Source organism: Lipophrys pholis (genome assembly GCF_963383615.2).
Source record: "Lipophrys pholis genome assembly, chromosome: 17".
Classification (NCBI taxonomy): Eukaryota; Metazoa; Chordata; class Actinopteri; order Blenniiformes; family Blenniidae; genus Lipophrys; species Lipophrys pholis.
The window spans coordinates 5173538-5189500 of NC_137643.1; the positions used below are offsets into that span (position 1 = coordinate 5173538).

At 46.7% G+C, this 15963-nt stretch overlaps 1 protein-coding gene across 3 annotated transcripts; it reads left to right on the forward strand.

Moving 5' to 3' along the window:
* The first annotated feature begins 935 nt into the window (after positions 1-935).
* Positions 936-11349, forward strand: LOC308122787 (uncharacterized protein). 3 transcript variants are annotated; one of them, XR_013936170.1, is made up of 3 exons: positions 936-1509; positions 1876-1986; positions 4737-5052. XR_013936170.1 is itself a non-coding variant. In XM_080484871.1 (3 exons), exon 3 carries the CDS (start codon positions 6509-6511, stop codon positions 10652-10654), a length of 4146 nt encoding a protein of 1381 aa, XP_080340997.1. In that variant the 5' UTR covers positions 1013-1509; positions 1876-1986; positions 6105-6508; the 3' UTR covers positions 10655-11349. The 3 variants fall into 3 exon arrangements, 2 of the variants coding, with proteins under 2 accessions (XP_080340997.1, XP_080340998.1); XM_080484871.1 differs by lacking the exon at positions 4737-5052 and adding an exon at positions 6105-11349 and having other exon boundaries at positions 1013-1509; XM_080484872.1 differs by lacking the exons at positions 1876-1986; positions 4737-5052 and adding an exon at positions 6105-11349 and having other exon boundaries at positions 1448-1509.
* The last annotated feature ends 4614 nt before the right edge of the window (positions 11350-15963 follow it).

Below are 15963 nucleotides of genomic sequence, written 5' to 3' on the forward strand. Positions count from 1 at the left end.
TTGTATTGAAATTTGCCGCTAACCTGATTGTTCTTGCAATACCACTTTGTGCCACTAGATGGTGCAGTGAGTCGTGGTTCCTGTTAATCTTCATTCAGAGAAAATATGGAAGAAGCAATAGAGTGTGACATGAGTGAAGAAGAGAAGAGCTGAAGCTTCTGTTGACAACTAACATCACAACTGCTAAAACTCTGGGAAACAGTGACTCAGTGCTGCCACCCAGTGCAGGCAAGCGGTAATACTTCCAATTTAGTGTGGGGGTCACAGGGTGGTGGGACACACTCACATTCACCCCAATGAGCAATTCAAGATTCATTAATTAACCTTGAACGCATGTTTCTGAGCTGTGGGGGGAAAATGGAGAAAACCAGATGGAGAACATGCAAACCCTTCACAGAAACACATTACCTATCGCTGTGAGGCCACAGTGCAAACCACTGCACACCACTGCATGGCCCAGTGTTCTTTAAATGATTAATAATTTACATCAAGAACACTATGAGGAGGGAAAACACCATTTATGTCCCCACAAGATGAGCGGTGTGTGTGCACACACACACACACACACACACACACACACACACACACACACCCAACAGTAAGCAGGGATACTGTACTAAGTTTAAATGAACGCCAATTAGCCACACACACGCACACGCACACACACACACACACACACACACACACACACACACACACACACACACGCCTTGTGTTGTTATGCAGCACGCGCAGTAATGATATCTTTAATTGACTAATTAACATTTCACACACACGGTGTGAAACCGCACACATTCACACGCGCGCCGAGGCACGCTGCGAGTTTTCATGACGCGGGGTGTCACGAGCGCTTCTATTTATCGGGCTGAAATAATGGAAGCGCAAACGGGCGCACACGTACACGTCCGCGCGCAGCCGCACGCACACACACAGACACACACACGGGGTTTATTTATTCATGAGCGTCATGCTGGCTGGGACGCGGCGGGATTCGAGGGGGCAGAGGTGCAGTGAGTGCGGCGGCGGCCGGACGGACTGACCCGGAGCTCGGCTCTACCCGGAACCATTATGCAGACAGGAAACTACCATTTTAACTTGAGCAGCATCCGAGGATCCGTCTGCGGAGGGGGACACCGAGACCCGACACGGGGCGGAGAGCGGCCGCCAGGGGAGAAAAAGGGGAAAAACACGACGGAAAGAAAACAAAGGCGCCGTGTGGGAGAGGACGTGCAGTGATCCGGGGGGAGCCGCGCTGCGCCGCTCTGGAGGCAGACAGCGGGCGTGTGTGAGCGGGCCAGCGGGGAGAGTTTTTGTTCGAGAAGCAGCAGCCCTCCCGGGCCGATGGACAGCCAGGCCTCTCTCACGGTTCCTCCATGGATGAAGAAAGAGGCCCCGCTGTTAGGCGGTAGGCACACCGCTCTCACGGCGCCCCATGTCCTCCTACTTTCGCCGCCGCGTTTCTGAGGGTTTTTTTCTGTTCTCCTGCGGCCACACGTCGGAAGTTGCGAGGTAAAAACACCAAAACAAAGCCGCTTCCAGCGGGAGAGCGAGGCTAACGAGTTAGCCGCCAGGCTAACGGCTCGGCTAAGCTGCTCGCGCCGCCAGCTACCAGCTAGCCGTGGCTCTTTTACCGATGTTCCTTATTACTGCTACTTTTTTTTAACTATCGTGCATGTTTTTAACTCACATTCTGTATGTGTATATTCTCGTTAACGCTAGAATTAAGTGTGTTTTAAGGGTTTTATTTGAGTCGCAAGAGGAGCGCCGTGACAGTCAGTCGTTGCTAGCTAGTAGCAGGATGATCGACGGCAGCGAGCAGAAGCTGGTGTTTGTGTCCGAGCTGCTCGGTCATCACCGTGTCCGTTTTATTCACAGGCTGTCAACCTGAAATCTGCGCTATTCGGTGGGGAAAGCGGGTTGTTGAGCCCCCGACACACACGCAGAGGCTGCGGGCCAGCAGGGAGCTCCAGACCTGTGGATCAGCTGGTAAAGATGCAGCCACATTGCTCCAGAGATTCTGTTTGGGTTCCTACTCGGTCTGTGTCAGGCTGATTAATGAGGGAATAAGACACGTTTTATCCGGACCGATCATGTGTGCTAAAACTGGGTCTGCAGGTCAGACTGACAGTGTAGGACTGCACCACAACACGGCTACCGCTGCCTAAAGTGAATGCAGATCATCTCTAGATGCCGCACTGTTCTTCTCATGTGTAGTAAATGAACCTCCACATGGCTTCCTACAACTTTTTTCATTTGCCACAAGAAGGACAAGTCTTATCAGTCATCTGTATTTATAGTCACTCAGTTTGTAGTTCTTTTCTGCTTGATGTTGCTCAGTGAAATGAAATAATCCTAATTCTGTAGAATTCTATTATGTAGTTATCATGTAGTTTGTTTGTCATATTTAATCTTTGATGGATAGCTTCGTTTAATACGGCTTGTGATTTACTGTAATGCTTCAGCAGTGTCATTTAAGACCATAGTTTTGAGGAAATGCAACAGTTTGTGTCCATAAATCCCATTTATAGAGGGCGGTAAGCTTTTATGATGGTAATGCAGCTTTGCGGTTATGAACTTAATGCCACACATCAACAATGTAGGAAAGAAAGCTGACAAATAACTTTTAAAAGTTAATCAGCACATAATTTAAAATTTATGTTTTATACATGTTATTGAAATAATTCAATATAATCTTATTTAAGAATACACAGTTTATCACCTCATCAGTACCTCAGGTCATTGGAAATAAATCGGATGTCAAGTTGGCTTAAATTCCTGTTTATATATATTCGTGTTTTGGACGCCTCTAAATCAAAAGCACTGAATTAAAAGCAGCGGGCAGTCAGTCAGACATATGCGTTGTTATTTATGTTGCTGTATAATCCATTCAGAGCTCTTCAGAGCCGCCTGTAATCATTTGACAGCTCTGAAATTGCTTTTGTCAGGAGATTTCTGGAACCCAAAGACAGAGTCAGAGGTTAAGAAAGGCTGAGAAGCTCCACTTTGCACAGTGCTGCTACCATTTGACAAGTGATGCATTTTTTATACGCTGGATAAAGGAAGTGTTTCTTGCTGTACGACCGTAGTCTCCAGGTTAAATCAGTTTGAGAGAGATTAATTCGAAACACACAGACAGATTGATGACGGAGCCATCAGGAGCTGCCAGAGAAGCTGAACTGAGCCTCGGATTAAAGTGATCAGGTCTCAATCTAACGTTGACACCTTCGCTTTCAGCTCCTCAGTCAGAACTCTGGAGTCTTCGCTGTCACACATTAGATCAAAATATAGACGCCTGTTCAAAATGTACAATTGCTCACTTTTATCTTTTTTCTACTGTGAGGTGGAATATATATGCATGTGTAAGTAATCATGCAGAAAAGGCTATAATCAACACAAAACACCTCCAGTTTAAAAGCAATCATTTTACTTTTGCAAATAAAATCTCAAAGTGGAACTTTTTGTGGGAAATGTATTTGATTTGATGCATTTTCCTCTTTTACATTTTTGTAAGATGTAATTTTGTTGGGCTGAGGACCGTTAAACAGAAAACGATACATTTTCATGGCAATATACTGTCTTTTTTGACGTTTTGGGGAGGATTTATCAGGGGTTTATATATAAATATATGTATACTTTAAAATTCAGAGGCTTGGAGAAGTTTCTGCTGTTTCTGGGAGTGTAAAGTGGTCCGGATGCAGATCAGTTTGTGGTCTGATTACAGAAAGAGATGCTTCAGGTCTTGATGCAGCAGGTTGTTTCCTCCAGTGAAGGAGAGAAAGAGAGGGAGAGGGAGAGAAAGAGAGAAGAGTCTCTGTCTTCAGTTTGAGTAATTTCTCAAGGTTTGCATCATGTTCATGCGGTACAAAGCAATGTCCTTCTAAAAGGAAAGGAAATATTACAGACTGAAGTTTTTTTTCCAGAAGCCCGAAAGGCCTGGTTCAGCAGTTCACAACCCAGACCCAGTTTATCATTGTGAAGGAGTAAAGAGGTCAAACCAGGAGGCACAACAGAGCTTTTCCATCACTTTACACAGTGATGCTACACAGAGAGCAAGAAAAGAGTATCGTGATAAATACAAACACATTTTCGTGGAGATTATTGACTCTGATGTTGTTTGTTTCTTCCTTTATTATTTGCTTCTCACCTGTAGCTCCTAGTTCTGAATGAACCCAGGCTGTATGTCGATTTAAATCTTTTAAAGTCAATAATTGCTCAGTGGCACTTTTCTTTCAAATTGAGATTCTGTAGCTCTGATTTGCAGAACATGAATGTGCAGTACATGGAAATCGTTCATCAGAAAATTTTTATGAGAAATTCTTCAGCAGTAAAACAAACCAAAAAAACTTGGTAAATATTTTTTTTTTTTTTAAATGAGAATGTAAAGTTAACAATCTAAGCTATTGGAAGAAACGGGAACAGCCAGGTTGTGACGTCTTTCACACTGATCAATGTTTTCACACTGATATTAATTTTCTCAAGATTAAAAGTCCCAATGAGGAGTTACAGCCACACAATGGTTTTAGGACTTTCATCTAAAATGACTAAATATTTTAAATACATTATTTAAAACTGTAGTTCTTATATTTCTCATATTGTACTTTCAGCTGACTCCCGTTTGACTCCTGAGATGATTGTTGCATAAGAAAGTAATTTATTGCGGTATTAAGTTTCACTTCTGTATTGCGGTACCATACTTGACTAATGTGATCAAATCTGCTTGTGACTCATTGAATCAGATTGTAATAAAATCATCTGGACTCTCGAGGAAACGGTCGAGGCTTCAGGTTCACCGGGCTGATGGCAGGAAGCCGGCTGAAGTTTACCTGCTTCAACAAACAATCCGATGTGCTTTCCAAGATTGTTGGAGTCGTGAAGAAATGATTCCACTGCAGCTGCTGAGTGACCAGCAGGACGGCAGCGACACACTTTCACTCTCCCAGTCGGACTTTGTCAACACACTGATATATTTAGTCAAGAAAAATAATAAATTAGATGTGTGAGCTGTGTTCACACTGTTCCTCTCTGGGGATTTGGAATAAAAGTAATGTGACCAAAGACTGGAGTCACCTGCAAAGGTTTTTCTGCTTCTTTTGTTAGAATTGTCTTTTTTTCTTTTTTAAATGTATATATATATAACGCTTCCCCGTCCAAATTTGTTTTGTTTTTCCAAAATGTCTCAAATTTCTGAGTTCTCGTGATTTAAAACTCTTATGTGGTATTTTTATGCTCTTGTGGTGGATTATAACTTGATTATTGTGTTTTAATCGTAGATTCTTTGTATGTTATTAGTAGTTTGTACTACATCAGCCTGGTTGTGTAGTTTTGTTCAATTCTAAATAGTTTTCAGGTTAATTTAGGGACCGACCATAGACATCAGCTGACAAGTTTTTCTTTGGTGATACCTGCATCATTTTTATATACCTCTAATATAATATATTAATGATCATATTTAAAATGAAATTATTTATATTTGGAGATTAAATTCTAAGGTCTAGAATTAGAAGTATAGAATTATTTCATACACTTTCAACTGTAAAAATACTCTGATGGATTTGTCACAAATCCAAAGTTAACAGAAGAAGTTTCCCACAGACGGAACAATAAAAGTGAGGAATAGTATTTTTGATTTCATGGGGTCTTAAAACAATCTGATTTTGACACATAAATGCTGGGGAAACTTTTCTTTTGTTTGTACGTCTTTGCCAATCAGACTGATTCTGTGTGACAACGACTGGTCTCGTAAGATAAAATTCCTCATGCTGAGGCCCGGTGGAGGGTCTTTGGGAAATTCTACAAACACAAGCTGACTCTTCACAGGAAGAGAGGATTAGAAGCGATCTCCTTAACTGAACAACCAGAAATCTGTTGTCGGGGTAAATAATCAGAACCGCATAAAATAGTCACAACTGCAGAGATTTGTTGATCCTGGATGAGTGTAGTTCAGCTAAATCAGACTCGTGTACCCTACTGGAGAGTTTAGTGCTGGGGGCTCGGTTCATTTAGCATCTGTGTGCTGAAACAATGAAGCCATGAAAAGCGTTGGACTGTTAATCCCTTCAGTTTTACCAAATGACATTATGTGTCTCTTTCCTCTGTGTCGTCAGGTTCCATGACCGGACAGGAGGATCGTGACGCAGTGGCTCATCCACCACTCAAACAGCAAACGCACTCCACTTCCTGGGAAACATCAGCCGACGGTCATGGGAACCTTTAAAGGAACACTACAGACTCACTTTTTTATTATGGTTTAGTATATTGCCTATTTATGAACAATTTTTTTTTCACAATCCCAGAGACGCTCTTGAAGGCTTTTTTCATGAATGGGGACTAAAAGTGTTGATGATAAACATTTGTGAAGAAACTGAGCATCGGCTCTTGGTGGATTATAGCAACAAACATCAAACTTCAGTAGTTTGATTAAGGGCTCACAGGCCGTTCCAGTAACTACGGACTAAGTGCACGGGGTAATTTTTACCCCCTGGACACTTTGTCACAGCTAAATTGGGAGATGTTTCAATTCAGCAAGTACCCCATGGACATTTTAGAGATGCTGAGTGGACACCAAGCTCACCAGTTCAAAGGCCTTGGATTAGAGCGACAACTCAGCCACCAACAGCAAGTCCAACTGCAGCATCAGCAGCAGCTCCAGCAGCAGCACCAGCCCTCTGCGGACTCCTCCGGAAGCCTTCTGTCCGGCCTCGGCCTCGGCTCCCTCCAGAGCTCCCGGAGCAATGCCTTTGCAGACTCCTCGTCTCTATTTGCCAAAATGAGCGCCCCTCCTTCTTCCATCTCTCACCAGAGTCACTCGTCCTCGTCCCACAGCTCCAGGAAGTCCAGTAAGATGAGTAGCAGCGGGAGTGGGAGCAGCTCGTCGGGCTACCCTCAGTTCCTGCGGCCCTTTCACCCGGCCGAGGCTGCGCTGGCTCAGGAGCAGCTGCACTCTGGGATGGGACGCTTTGACTTTGGCGGGAGCAGCAGTGGAGGAAGTGCCGGGGTGATTGGGGGCGTCGTCACACCCGCGCCCCCTCCTCCACCGCTACATCCGGGTCTTTCTGTCCCGCAGCCCTCCTCCGGTCCCTCCACGTCGACACCCTCTCCCTCCACGTCTGTGTCGTCCGCCAACAACCCCTCCAGCAGCACCGCAGTCCCCTTAGTAGGCCAGTCGGACCCCCGCAGCCTCCACCAGCAGTTCAGCTGCATGCTTGCTGCTAACCAGTACTTTCTGTCTGGCGTCCCCACCAACAGCAGCCTGGAGCAGTTCCTGGTCCAGCAAGGCACTCACAACCACTTGGGCCTGGGCCTCAGCCAAGGTTCAGCAGAGTCAAACTCGGGCCTGGCCCCCCCTCCTGCTCTCCACTCCTCCCACAGCCACAGCCACACAGCGACACAACCTCAGCACCAACAGCAGCAGCTCACCCCTCACGCCTTATCTCACCCACACAGCCACGCTCACCACCCGCACCCCCTCCACCCGGCTCCACAGCCCACCCCATTGGCCAGTTTCGATTTCCAAGGCATTCCAGTCCTCTCCTCGAACCAGATAGCATCGCTAATGCAGCAGGAGGCAGGCCTTCCCCTCCCCCTCCCCCTGCACCTGTCCCTCTCTAAAGACGACACGTCAAAGTCGGGAGACGGCTCCAGCACTTCGGCGTCCGGTGGAGGGAGCAGGAGAAAGAAGGCGATGGCCGGCTACCTGCCTCAGAGAAAATCAGAGAGCAACAGCCAGAGCAGCAGCTCCAGTGGGCACAGTCAGAGCTCCTCTTCAGGCCTCGTGGGAGGAGGATCTGGGGCTGTCGGGCTGAGTGGCATCGGAAGTGAGCCGCAGCATTCCTCTCTCCACTCATCCTCACAGCAACAGCAGTCATCCTCCACTGTCTCATCCTCTTCGTCGACCCCCTCCTCCTCAAACTCCACGTCTGTGCTCGTAGCCAATGGTAACCAGCAGCTATCCAAATCCCAAGAAAGTCACAATAGCAGCTCGTCAGGGCAGCCTGAACCGGAGCCCCTTTACCACTGCGGTGAATGTGGTAAAACCTTTACTCACCTCTCCAGCCTACGGAGGCATCTCCGCAGCCACGGCTTGACACCGGAAAGCGCAGCCAGGAAGTCGGACTGCAACTCTCCCAGCCCGGAAAGGATATTCTGCTGCGGTGAGTGCGGGAAGAGGTTTAAAAAGCGAGGCCACCTCATCCAGCACAGTGTCACCCACTCACAAAACCGGCCGTTTGTCTGCAACATCTGCCAAAAGTCCTTCAACCGTCGAGAGTCACTGACGAGACATGAGAAAATCCACGACGAGAAGCCTTTCCGCTGCCCGGCATGTGGCCGTTGTTTCCGGGAGAGCACCTCCCTCCTGAACCACGCGGCTTCAGGTGCCTGTGGCAAACCTCCTCGCAGCTCAAAACACCGAGCCGGCAGCGGAGGAGGCTCCTCCTCCAACCAGAGCAGCAGTAAAATGACGAGCAGTGGAGACAGAGTGACGATGTCCAACAATTCGGCTGGAATGACTAACAACAAGTATGCAACGGATTATTCCAGAAGTCGTTACCAGAACCAGCCGTACAGCAGCAGCGTGGAGGACTACAGGCGATCCCAGTCCTCGTCGCTGTACCCTTCAGACAGCTCGTTAGCCGGGGAAATGCCCAGCCAGTCTCTCCGTAAAGCCCCTTTAGCCCCAACTCTTCATCCCCACCCTCAGAGTCAGCACCATCACCATCAGCAGCAGTCTCAACAACCGCAGCCTCCGCACCCCCACCTCCCCCTCTCCGCCTTGTTGGATGATTCGGAGGATGAGGTCACCAGCAGTGCAATGTCGGCCATCGCCGCGGCAGCTGCAGCCTCCTGTGACATAAACTCAGAGGGCCGGGATGGGGAGAGGAGAGACATTATCGGAGGCCTGCTGGGGGGGTTGGGGTTTGGTAACTTGGGGGGCCCGTCCTCCACATCCAGCCTCAACGGGTCCACGGTGCCTCTGACGCACCCCAGCCACCCCCACATGAAGCCCCGGAGGCCGAGGAAGCCCCGAGACAAAAGGGACCCAAACACCATCGTGAGGAGGAGGAGGAGCCCGGCACCTCCCGGAGACGGCTCTGAGAGGCCGTACGGATGCCAGGTCTGTTTGAAACGCTTCAGGAGAGCGGAGACCCTGCGGCGCCACACCCGCGTTCACACCGGGGAGAAGCCTCACTCCTGCGAGGTGTGTGGCAAGATGTTCCGGGAGCCGTTCCACCTCACCAAGCATCTGACCGTGCACTCCGGACAGAAGAACTACAAGTGCAACCTGTGCGGGAAGATGTTCGCCTACGCACAGAGCCTGGTGCGGCACGGGAAGCTGCACAGGAAGGGGGAGATCGACAACCAGGGGCGGAGGATAAAAGGTGCTGCTGCAGCCATCAGCCAAGTCGCCAACTCGGCAAACTCTGACTACTTCTCATCCTGCTCCCAGGGGGAAAAGTCTCCGACGTCCGGCACGCCGTCGCAGAGGCTGTACACATGCACGGTGTGTTGGAAGTCGTTCCGCCACTATTTCCACCTGACGGCACATCAACAGACTGTTCACGGCGGCGGCGTGGGGCTGGAGAAGTCCTTTCGGTGTGAAGTGTGCGGCAAAGCCTTCGCCTACTCCAACAGTTTAGTGCGACACAAGTTGTCCCAGCACGGCATCGACCGCACGGGCCAGCGCGTCAACCAGTCGCAGCCTTCCGGGTTTTCTCCGCTCTTCTTCGAAACTAATTCAGGGTCCACCTACGCGGGGACGTCCCACGTGCAGCAAGGCGCCTCCGGGCAGCCGCCACCGCCGCAGCAACAGCCACAACAACCCGCGCAGCAGCAGCAGCAGCAGCAGCAGCACCCTTTTCACTACCGCGCAAAAAACTTCCAAAAGCGACACGGACAGATGAGAAAGCACCGGAAAAAAAAAAGGCGAGTGGTGATTCACAGCATCATGAGAGACGGGAAGCTGGTGGGCGTCCCACTGAGTAAAGACACTCGCAAGAAGCTGCTGATGCTGAGGAAGAGGAGGGGCCGACTGCAGGCGGCCATCAACAAGAAGAAGCTCCTGGCCCAGCTGAGGGTGAAAGGCGGGCTGATGAGGGTCAAGTCGTGGAGCGGGGGCGTGGTTAAAGTCACGGGGCTCACTTCCATGGAAATCCCCCTCAAGCGCTTCCCCTGCCCCATCTGCCCCAGCACCACGTACACCAGGCAGGGCTCCCTGCTGATCCACCACGCCATCCGGCACCCCCCTGGGAACTCGGGCCGCCAGGCCCGCCTCCGCTGCCAGGTGTGCAGGCGGCGCTGCAACTCCTTACACAAAGCCTTGAAGCACCGGGGCCGCCACCTCAAGCAAGCCGCCTTTCAGTGCCACAAATGCCGACACCGTTTCTGGAACGCCTCGCTTCTGGCCCGTCACAAGTTCTCCTGTCGGGGCTCGGCCGTCAACAGCTCCGTCAACTGGGAACTGATGAAGACAAAATCTCCGTCGTCTCAGGAGTCGTCGGACGGTGACCACTCTCCGGTCCCGGTCCCGGTCCAGGTGCCGGTCCCGGTCCAGGTCCAGGTCCAGGTCCCAGTCCAGGTCCCGGTCCCGGTCCCGGTCCAGGTCCAGGTCCAGGTCCAGCCTGAGAGATCAACAGTCCTCACTGAGTACAGTCAGTGAAACATAAACAGTTTTTTTTAGACTAGATTGTTTTTTGACGTTTATTTTTTTTAAATAATCCAAGACGCGAGCAAGAGCTTAGCAAGTTTTTAACAAAAAAAAACACAAAAAAAAAAAGAAAAGGCGTGAGGATGAGGAGGGTTTAGTGTAACTACAGTGTGTCCCCGCCCTCCTCCCTGAGAAGTGTTTCCGGTCCCAACTTACTACAGCAGAGCTGGTTGATTGAATTAAATTAACGTGGACTTCAAAAGGCCCAGAATAAAGACCATCCTTCAGCTTCTCTCTTTTCTCTCCCAAAGATGAAGAAACATTAGAAACGGTTTTAGTCGACACAAATCCATCCTTTCTTTTGCATCGTCTTCCCACCAACACGACGGGCCCTCGCAGGCTCCCGTACCAGTTTGTCACTTAGTTTTCACGTTACAGTTCAACACTTCAGTCTTCGTCTCTTGCTCTGTGTGTTTATTTGTTGCCCCGGTGAAGAATCATGTACTCAGATTACCCCCCCCCCCCCCCGCCCCCAATTTAAATGAAATCACAAGACCAGATCAGATGCTCGTGAAAGTGACACATTAAAGAAGGCTTTATAGTCTTGACTGAAACAGGAGAACGTGTAGCTGATGTTGTTTTTAATGTACACTACTTTTTGTCATTTAGAAAAAAAAAAAGAGGCGTGAAGGGAGAGAAAACGCGACTCGAGCTGTTAATGTGTTCAGGAGTTGAAAAGGACGACAGAAATAACCGAGTGTACTGTACAATTCGTATTATATTTTATTATATATTGATTATTTGCTGTTTTTTTACTCCAAGTATCATTTTCTTTTATCATTGATGGTATCGTACGGGTGGGAGGGAACAGGTAGGGGAGTATCTTTGTAATGCAGCGGGATGAGTCTATGTATTGATGTGATTTTATTTTCCCTCATCTCCACTCTTAAGCCCCGTTTTTGTAACAGAAGCGTGTACACATAGTTCATTACTTAGGTCCTGTCCAGACGTGTTCTTTCTTTTTCTTTTCTTTTCTTTTTTTTTTTTTGTAAAACTAAAACATGTAATATTACTACTAAATTACTATCCTTTTCTTTGCCTAAAAGTGAGTTGTTGAAAACCCTCAAATCAAATAAAGAAAATTGAAATGTTACGGACACGTTGCCTAAAGTTTCATTCAAGGTCATGAGAGAGAAATGAGTTGCTCTTCACTTGTCAAAGAAAAGGAAACTTCATTAGAGCTGCTCACGTTCACCTGTTGGCGTAAACTGTTGTACGTTACCGTGTCTTTGATATGAATCTTATTTTTTCACATTAAAGTGAAGTACCACAGTTACTTTCTTAATGGTGGATCAAAACGCTCGGATCTGAATCAAAGTCAACATAAACCCAATTTTACCTGAAAAGACTAAGCAAAGTTATTTCAGAGGATCTTTGGACTTTTAATTTGAAAAATGTTAACGCCGAGCGGCAGACCTGCCGCTCCAAATACATAATACTCTAAATATCAAACGCAGAATAAGAAGGGTTGATAAGGAACTGAATGGAAATAAAATTTTTGATTAAATAAAATCGGTTGAATTAAGGCCTTTAATGTTTTTGAACAAAAATCTGCCATTTGAAGACAGTTTTGGTTTTATTTGCTCAAAGTTTCTTTCTGGAGCAGCAAGTTTTCATTCAATGAGCAGTCGATGTGAGATAATCCAGGATTATATCTTTGGATTGAGATTGAGCCTCAAACTCACATTTCACACATGCTGGTAACTCAGTGCTGCGTTAGGGCGAGATCTCCAAACTGTGGTAGCTTCTTACATGTCGACATAATTTATATGAACAAATTGAAGCTCATATCAAGAGAGATGGAAACTAAGAAAGTAAAACACAATACATGATAAAAGTCCAGTAAATGACGAACGCGGCCCAAAGAGTGAAATAAAATGAGCGACTGCTCCTCGAAGACGCCTTTCTCCATTTCATGGCTGTGAGGGTCTGGAGCTGATTGTACTTTGAGACGCTCAGGCCCGGACTCCACCTACCAACCACTCCTCCACCTTGCTGCCTGCCAGATTTTAATTCCTCACTAAAAACCAAATTAATCAAAACTATTTGTTCTTTGACTTTGTGAACTGATATTTTTTTTTTACGAAAAACGACCACCAACACCGGGACTCGCTGGAACAAGACATGAAATGGTAGATTTCGGTGGGAGTCCCTCAGGGATTGTCTCAGGTCCTCTGAAGAGCAGAAGACGAAGGGTTAAAGTGTTTTGTTTTTGTCATTCCAGATAGATTCAGCTGCCCGGCTTTTCTCCATCAAGCCCTGACCCTGTTTGGATTCGGCTCTGCGAACTATCAACGTCTCCCCCTCCATGAAATGTGCTTTTGTTTAGTTTTTTCCTTCTGCGAGTGATGCCAAACCTGCAGCTCACCTCGAGCTTCCATCCCCTCGACGCCCGTTTCTGTCGATCCACTCTGGGTATTTCTGTCCACACTTTTCCCCCTGCAGGGCCTGTGAAGTGGCCTCTTCCCACACAGCGAGCTCTCTGAGCAGCGCTTCGAGACGCGTCGGTGCACAAGGTGTTAATGCCCCCCCCCCCCCCCCACACACACACACACGCCTCCATGTGTACTGACACATGAGAGCAGGAAAAATAGTTTGACAGCGATTTTCCAGTTGAGAAAGTCTGTGGCGCATTACCAAGAAACGACCACAGGGTGGCGCCATTTAAACACTTTAACCTATGAAGGCGTGTAGCGCCACATGATGGTCACATTCTTGGGCCAAATTATGACTGAGCATTTGGAAAAGTGAGATTTATTAAATCTGTGGTCACTTATTTAATACAAAAGAACAAAATCTATTTTCTCAAAATGAACTTATTTGATATTTTTTACATTATATGTCTTTATAAACATGAAACCTGAATTTATTGATTCATACGCCAGTGGCATGGCCTGCCGATATTGCACTGACGCTATGTAAAAATTACAGTTTATATTCACATACCGGGTTATAAAAAATGGTTTCGTCAATATTTTCTGGCTTCCCACTCCGATATTGTTTTTAGGATTTAAGAGCCAGTGTGCTAAGACAGAATGTCGTAAAGAAATACAAAACTGTAAACTTGCACATCTGAGATTGTGCTGCAGAGCGAAGTAAACTGTCTTCTTAGCTGAAATACAAAACTAAAATCTGAATTAGTCAAAAATACCCTTGATCCTGGAGGGATGGTACAGAGATTAATGAGGGAGGATGATATCATTAGATAACAAATGTGATTAAAAGAAGCACCTGAGAGCACCTGTACACACTGAATAGTGTGTTAACTGTTGGAAATGTCCAGTTGTTCAGCACACACACACACACACACACACACACACACACACACACACACACACACACACACACACACACACACACACACGTGTTGTGTGAGGCTGCTTGAGTATTTTCGCCTCTTTACTACTCACACATTCCTGTCGTCTATATCTGACAGCGCCACGATACCAGAATGGAACCGAAAGTCCTTCTAGGAAATGTTGCTCTCGCCGTGCAACTGAGGAGCCGCAGGAAACTCGTACTGTGTTATTTTCACGTGAGGTGGCTCATTCACAAGATTCACATTAGTTGGAGTAAGATGTGCTTTTAACGTTGCCGTGGAGAGACGATTCAACTACATGAGGGGAGAAAAGGAGCAGGCAGGCAACCGAGTGTGGAAACAGACATGATTCAGAACAAAAACTTTGCAAACGAGTGATTTACTTTACTCCAAAAAATAGATTCAACCATTGATTTCTTGTTTTTTGTCACCATCGTACTCCTAGCACCTCAGGTCTTGTGGCTAATTGGGGGTAAAAGTCTATTTGTGGTTGTTTTAAAGCATCTGAATCTCCTTGTGGAGGCAGCGGGCCGAACAGCTGATAGGATCCCTCACAATACTTCTTTTATAGTCTTCCAGTGTGTCTCTGAGGGGAGGCAGTGGTCTTTCCTTTTCTGCCACTGCTCAGCTGAAGAGCCACACAGTGCATCAGGAGGTCAGCTGACCCGTAAACTCAAACAAGAGGATCTTTTCTCGCGGAAATTTAACAATAATAATGCAATGGACATTAATGATGTGCTCCATACATGTAAGTTTTCTCAAAACTAATAACAGGACTTCAATGAAAGGTTGTTTACTTCCCCTCTATTTCATTATTATATTCATTCTTGATTTTCTCCATTAATTCAGGTCAACTGCTTCTATTATCTCTTGGAAAACATTTTGGACCTCAATTAAATGGCTTGATCAGTTCCTGCTGTTCCCTTGAGTAAACTGGCTGATATCCTGATAAACCTTCAAACGTGAATCTTCCTCTTTTTTATCCACGACACTACTTTTGATTAAAAAGAGCAAAAAATGCAAAACTGTACACACAGGCAACAGTAAACCCTTAATTGTCCACAAGCTTACTTTGTCCACCATTGTGATTGTGATATGATGAAATAAGATAATAGCCTGAACATTCAGAATTCATAGTAAAATACAAAATATATACACAGATGACCTGCTGGCGTTCAAATGTTCAAATTAAGGAATAAAAACATACATAAAGGGAATTGCCAGCTGTCAAACAGAAATAACAAATGTATTATTCCCTATTAAACTTTAACTCTTAAAGTCCTATTACAACAATATGTTGTGTGTTTTAAGCTGAAATATTTGAGTTTTCCTCGTCCCGGCTGTGTTTTAGTTCAGATTCTGTGTTTTAGTTCTGATTCTGTGTTTTAGTTCTGATTCTGTGTTTTAGTTCTGATTCTGTTTGAACAGTTGCTTCTGATCCTTTTTGTCTCAGAAATGAACCTCCTTCTCTTCACCCGCGTCACGTGGCCCTTGCATGGGGAAACCTGTGGGCGGAGACTGTGACCTATTTTCCACCAATGGGGAGCCGAGCACAGCGTAGAGTGACCTAGATTCGGCCAATCACCGCCCGGCAGACTTGCCGGTAGGCAGCAGTCGGCGCGTGCCGGGTCCATGTGCTTCTGTGGCGTTTGAACGCGCGAGAGGCAGACGGGGACAAAAACACATGGAGCTGCTCTCTGAGCGGGATTAAACACCGTTTAACGCCTTTATATAGCCTCATTTATTCACTCCAGTTAGAAACCGCCCGAATAGAGAAAGAAACGTTGGTAAATTCAGTTTAATTGTCCTGACAACATGACAACTGCCTTCTGATACTTAATCTGAGCGCGTGACAGTGAACACAACACGATGTCCAGTTTGCCTCGTGGGTAAAATATTAATCATGTCACACATACATTAGGGGAAAGCAGACAGCAGTGGG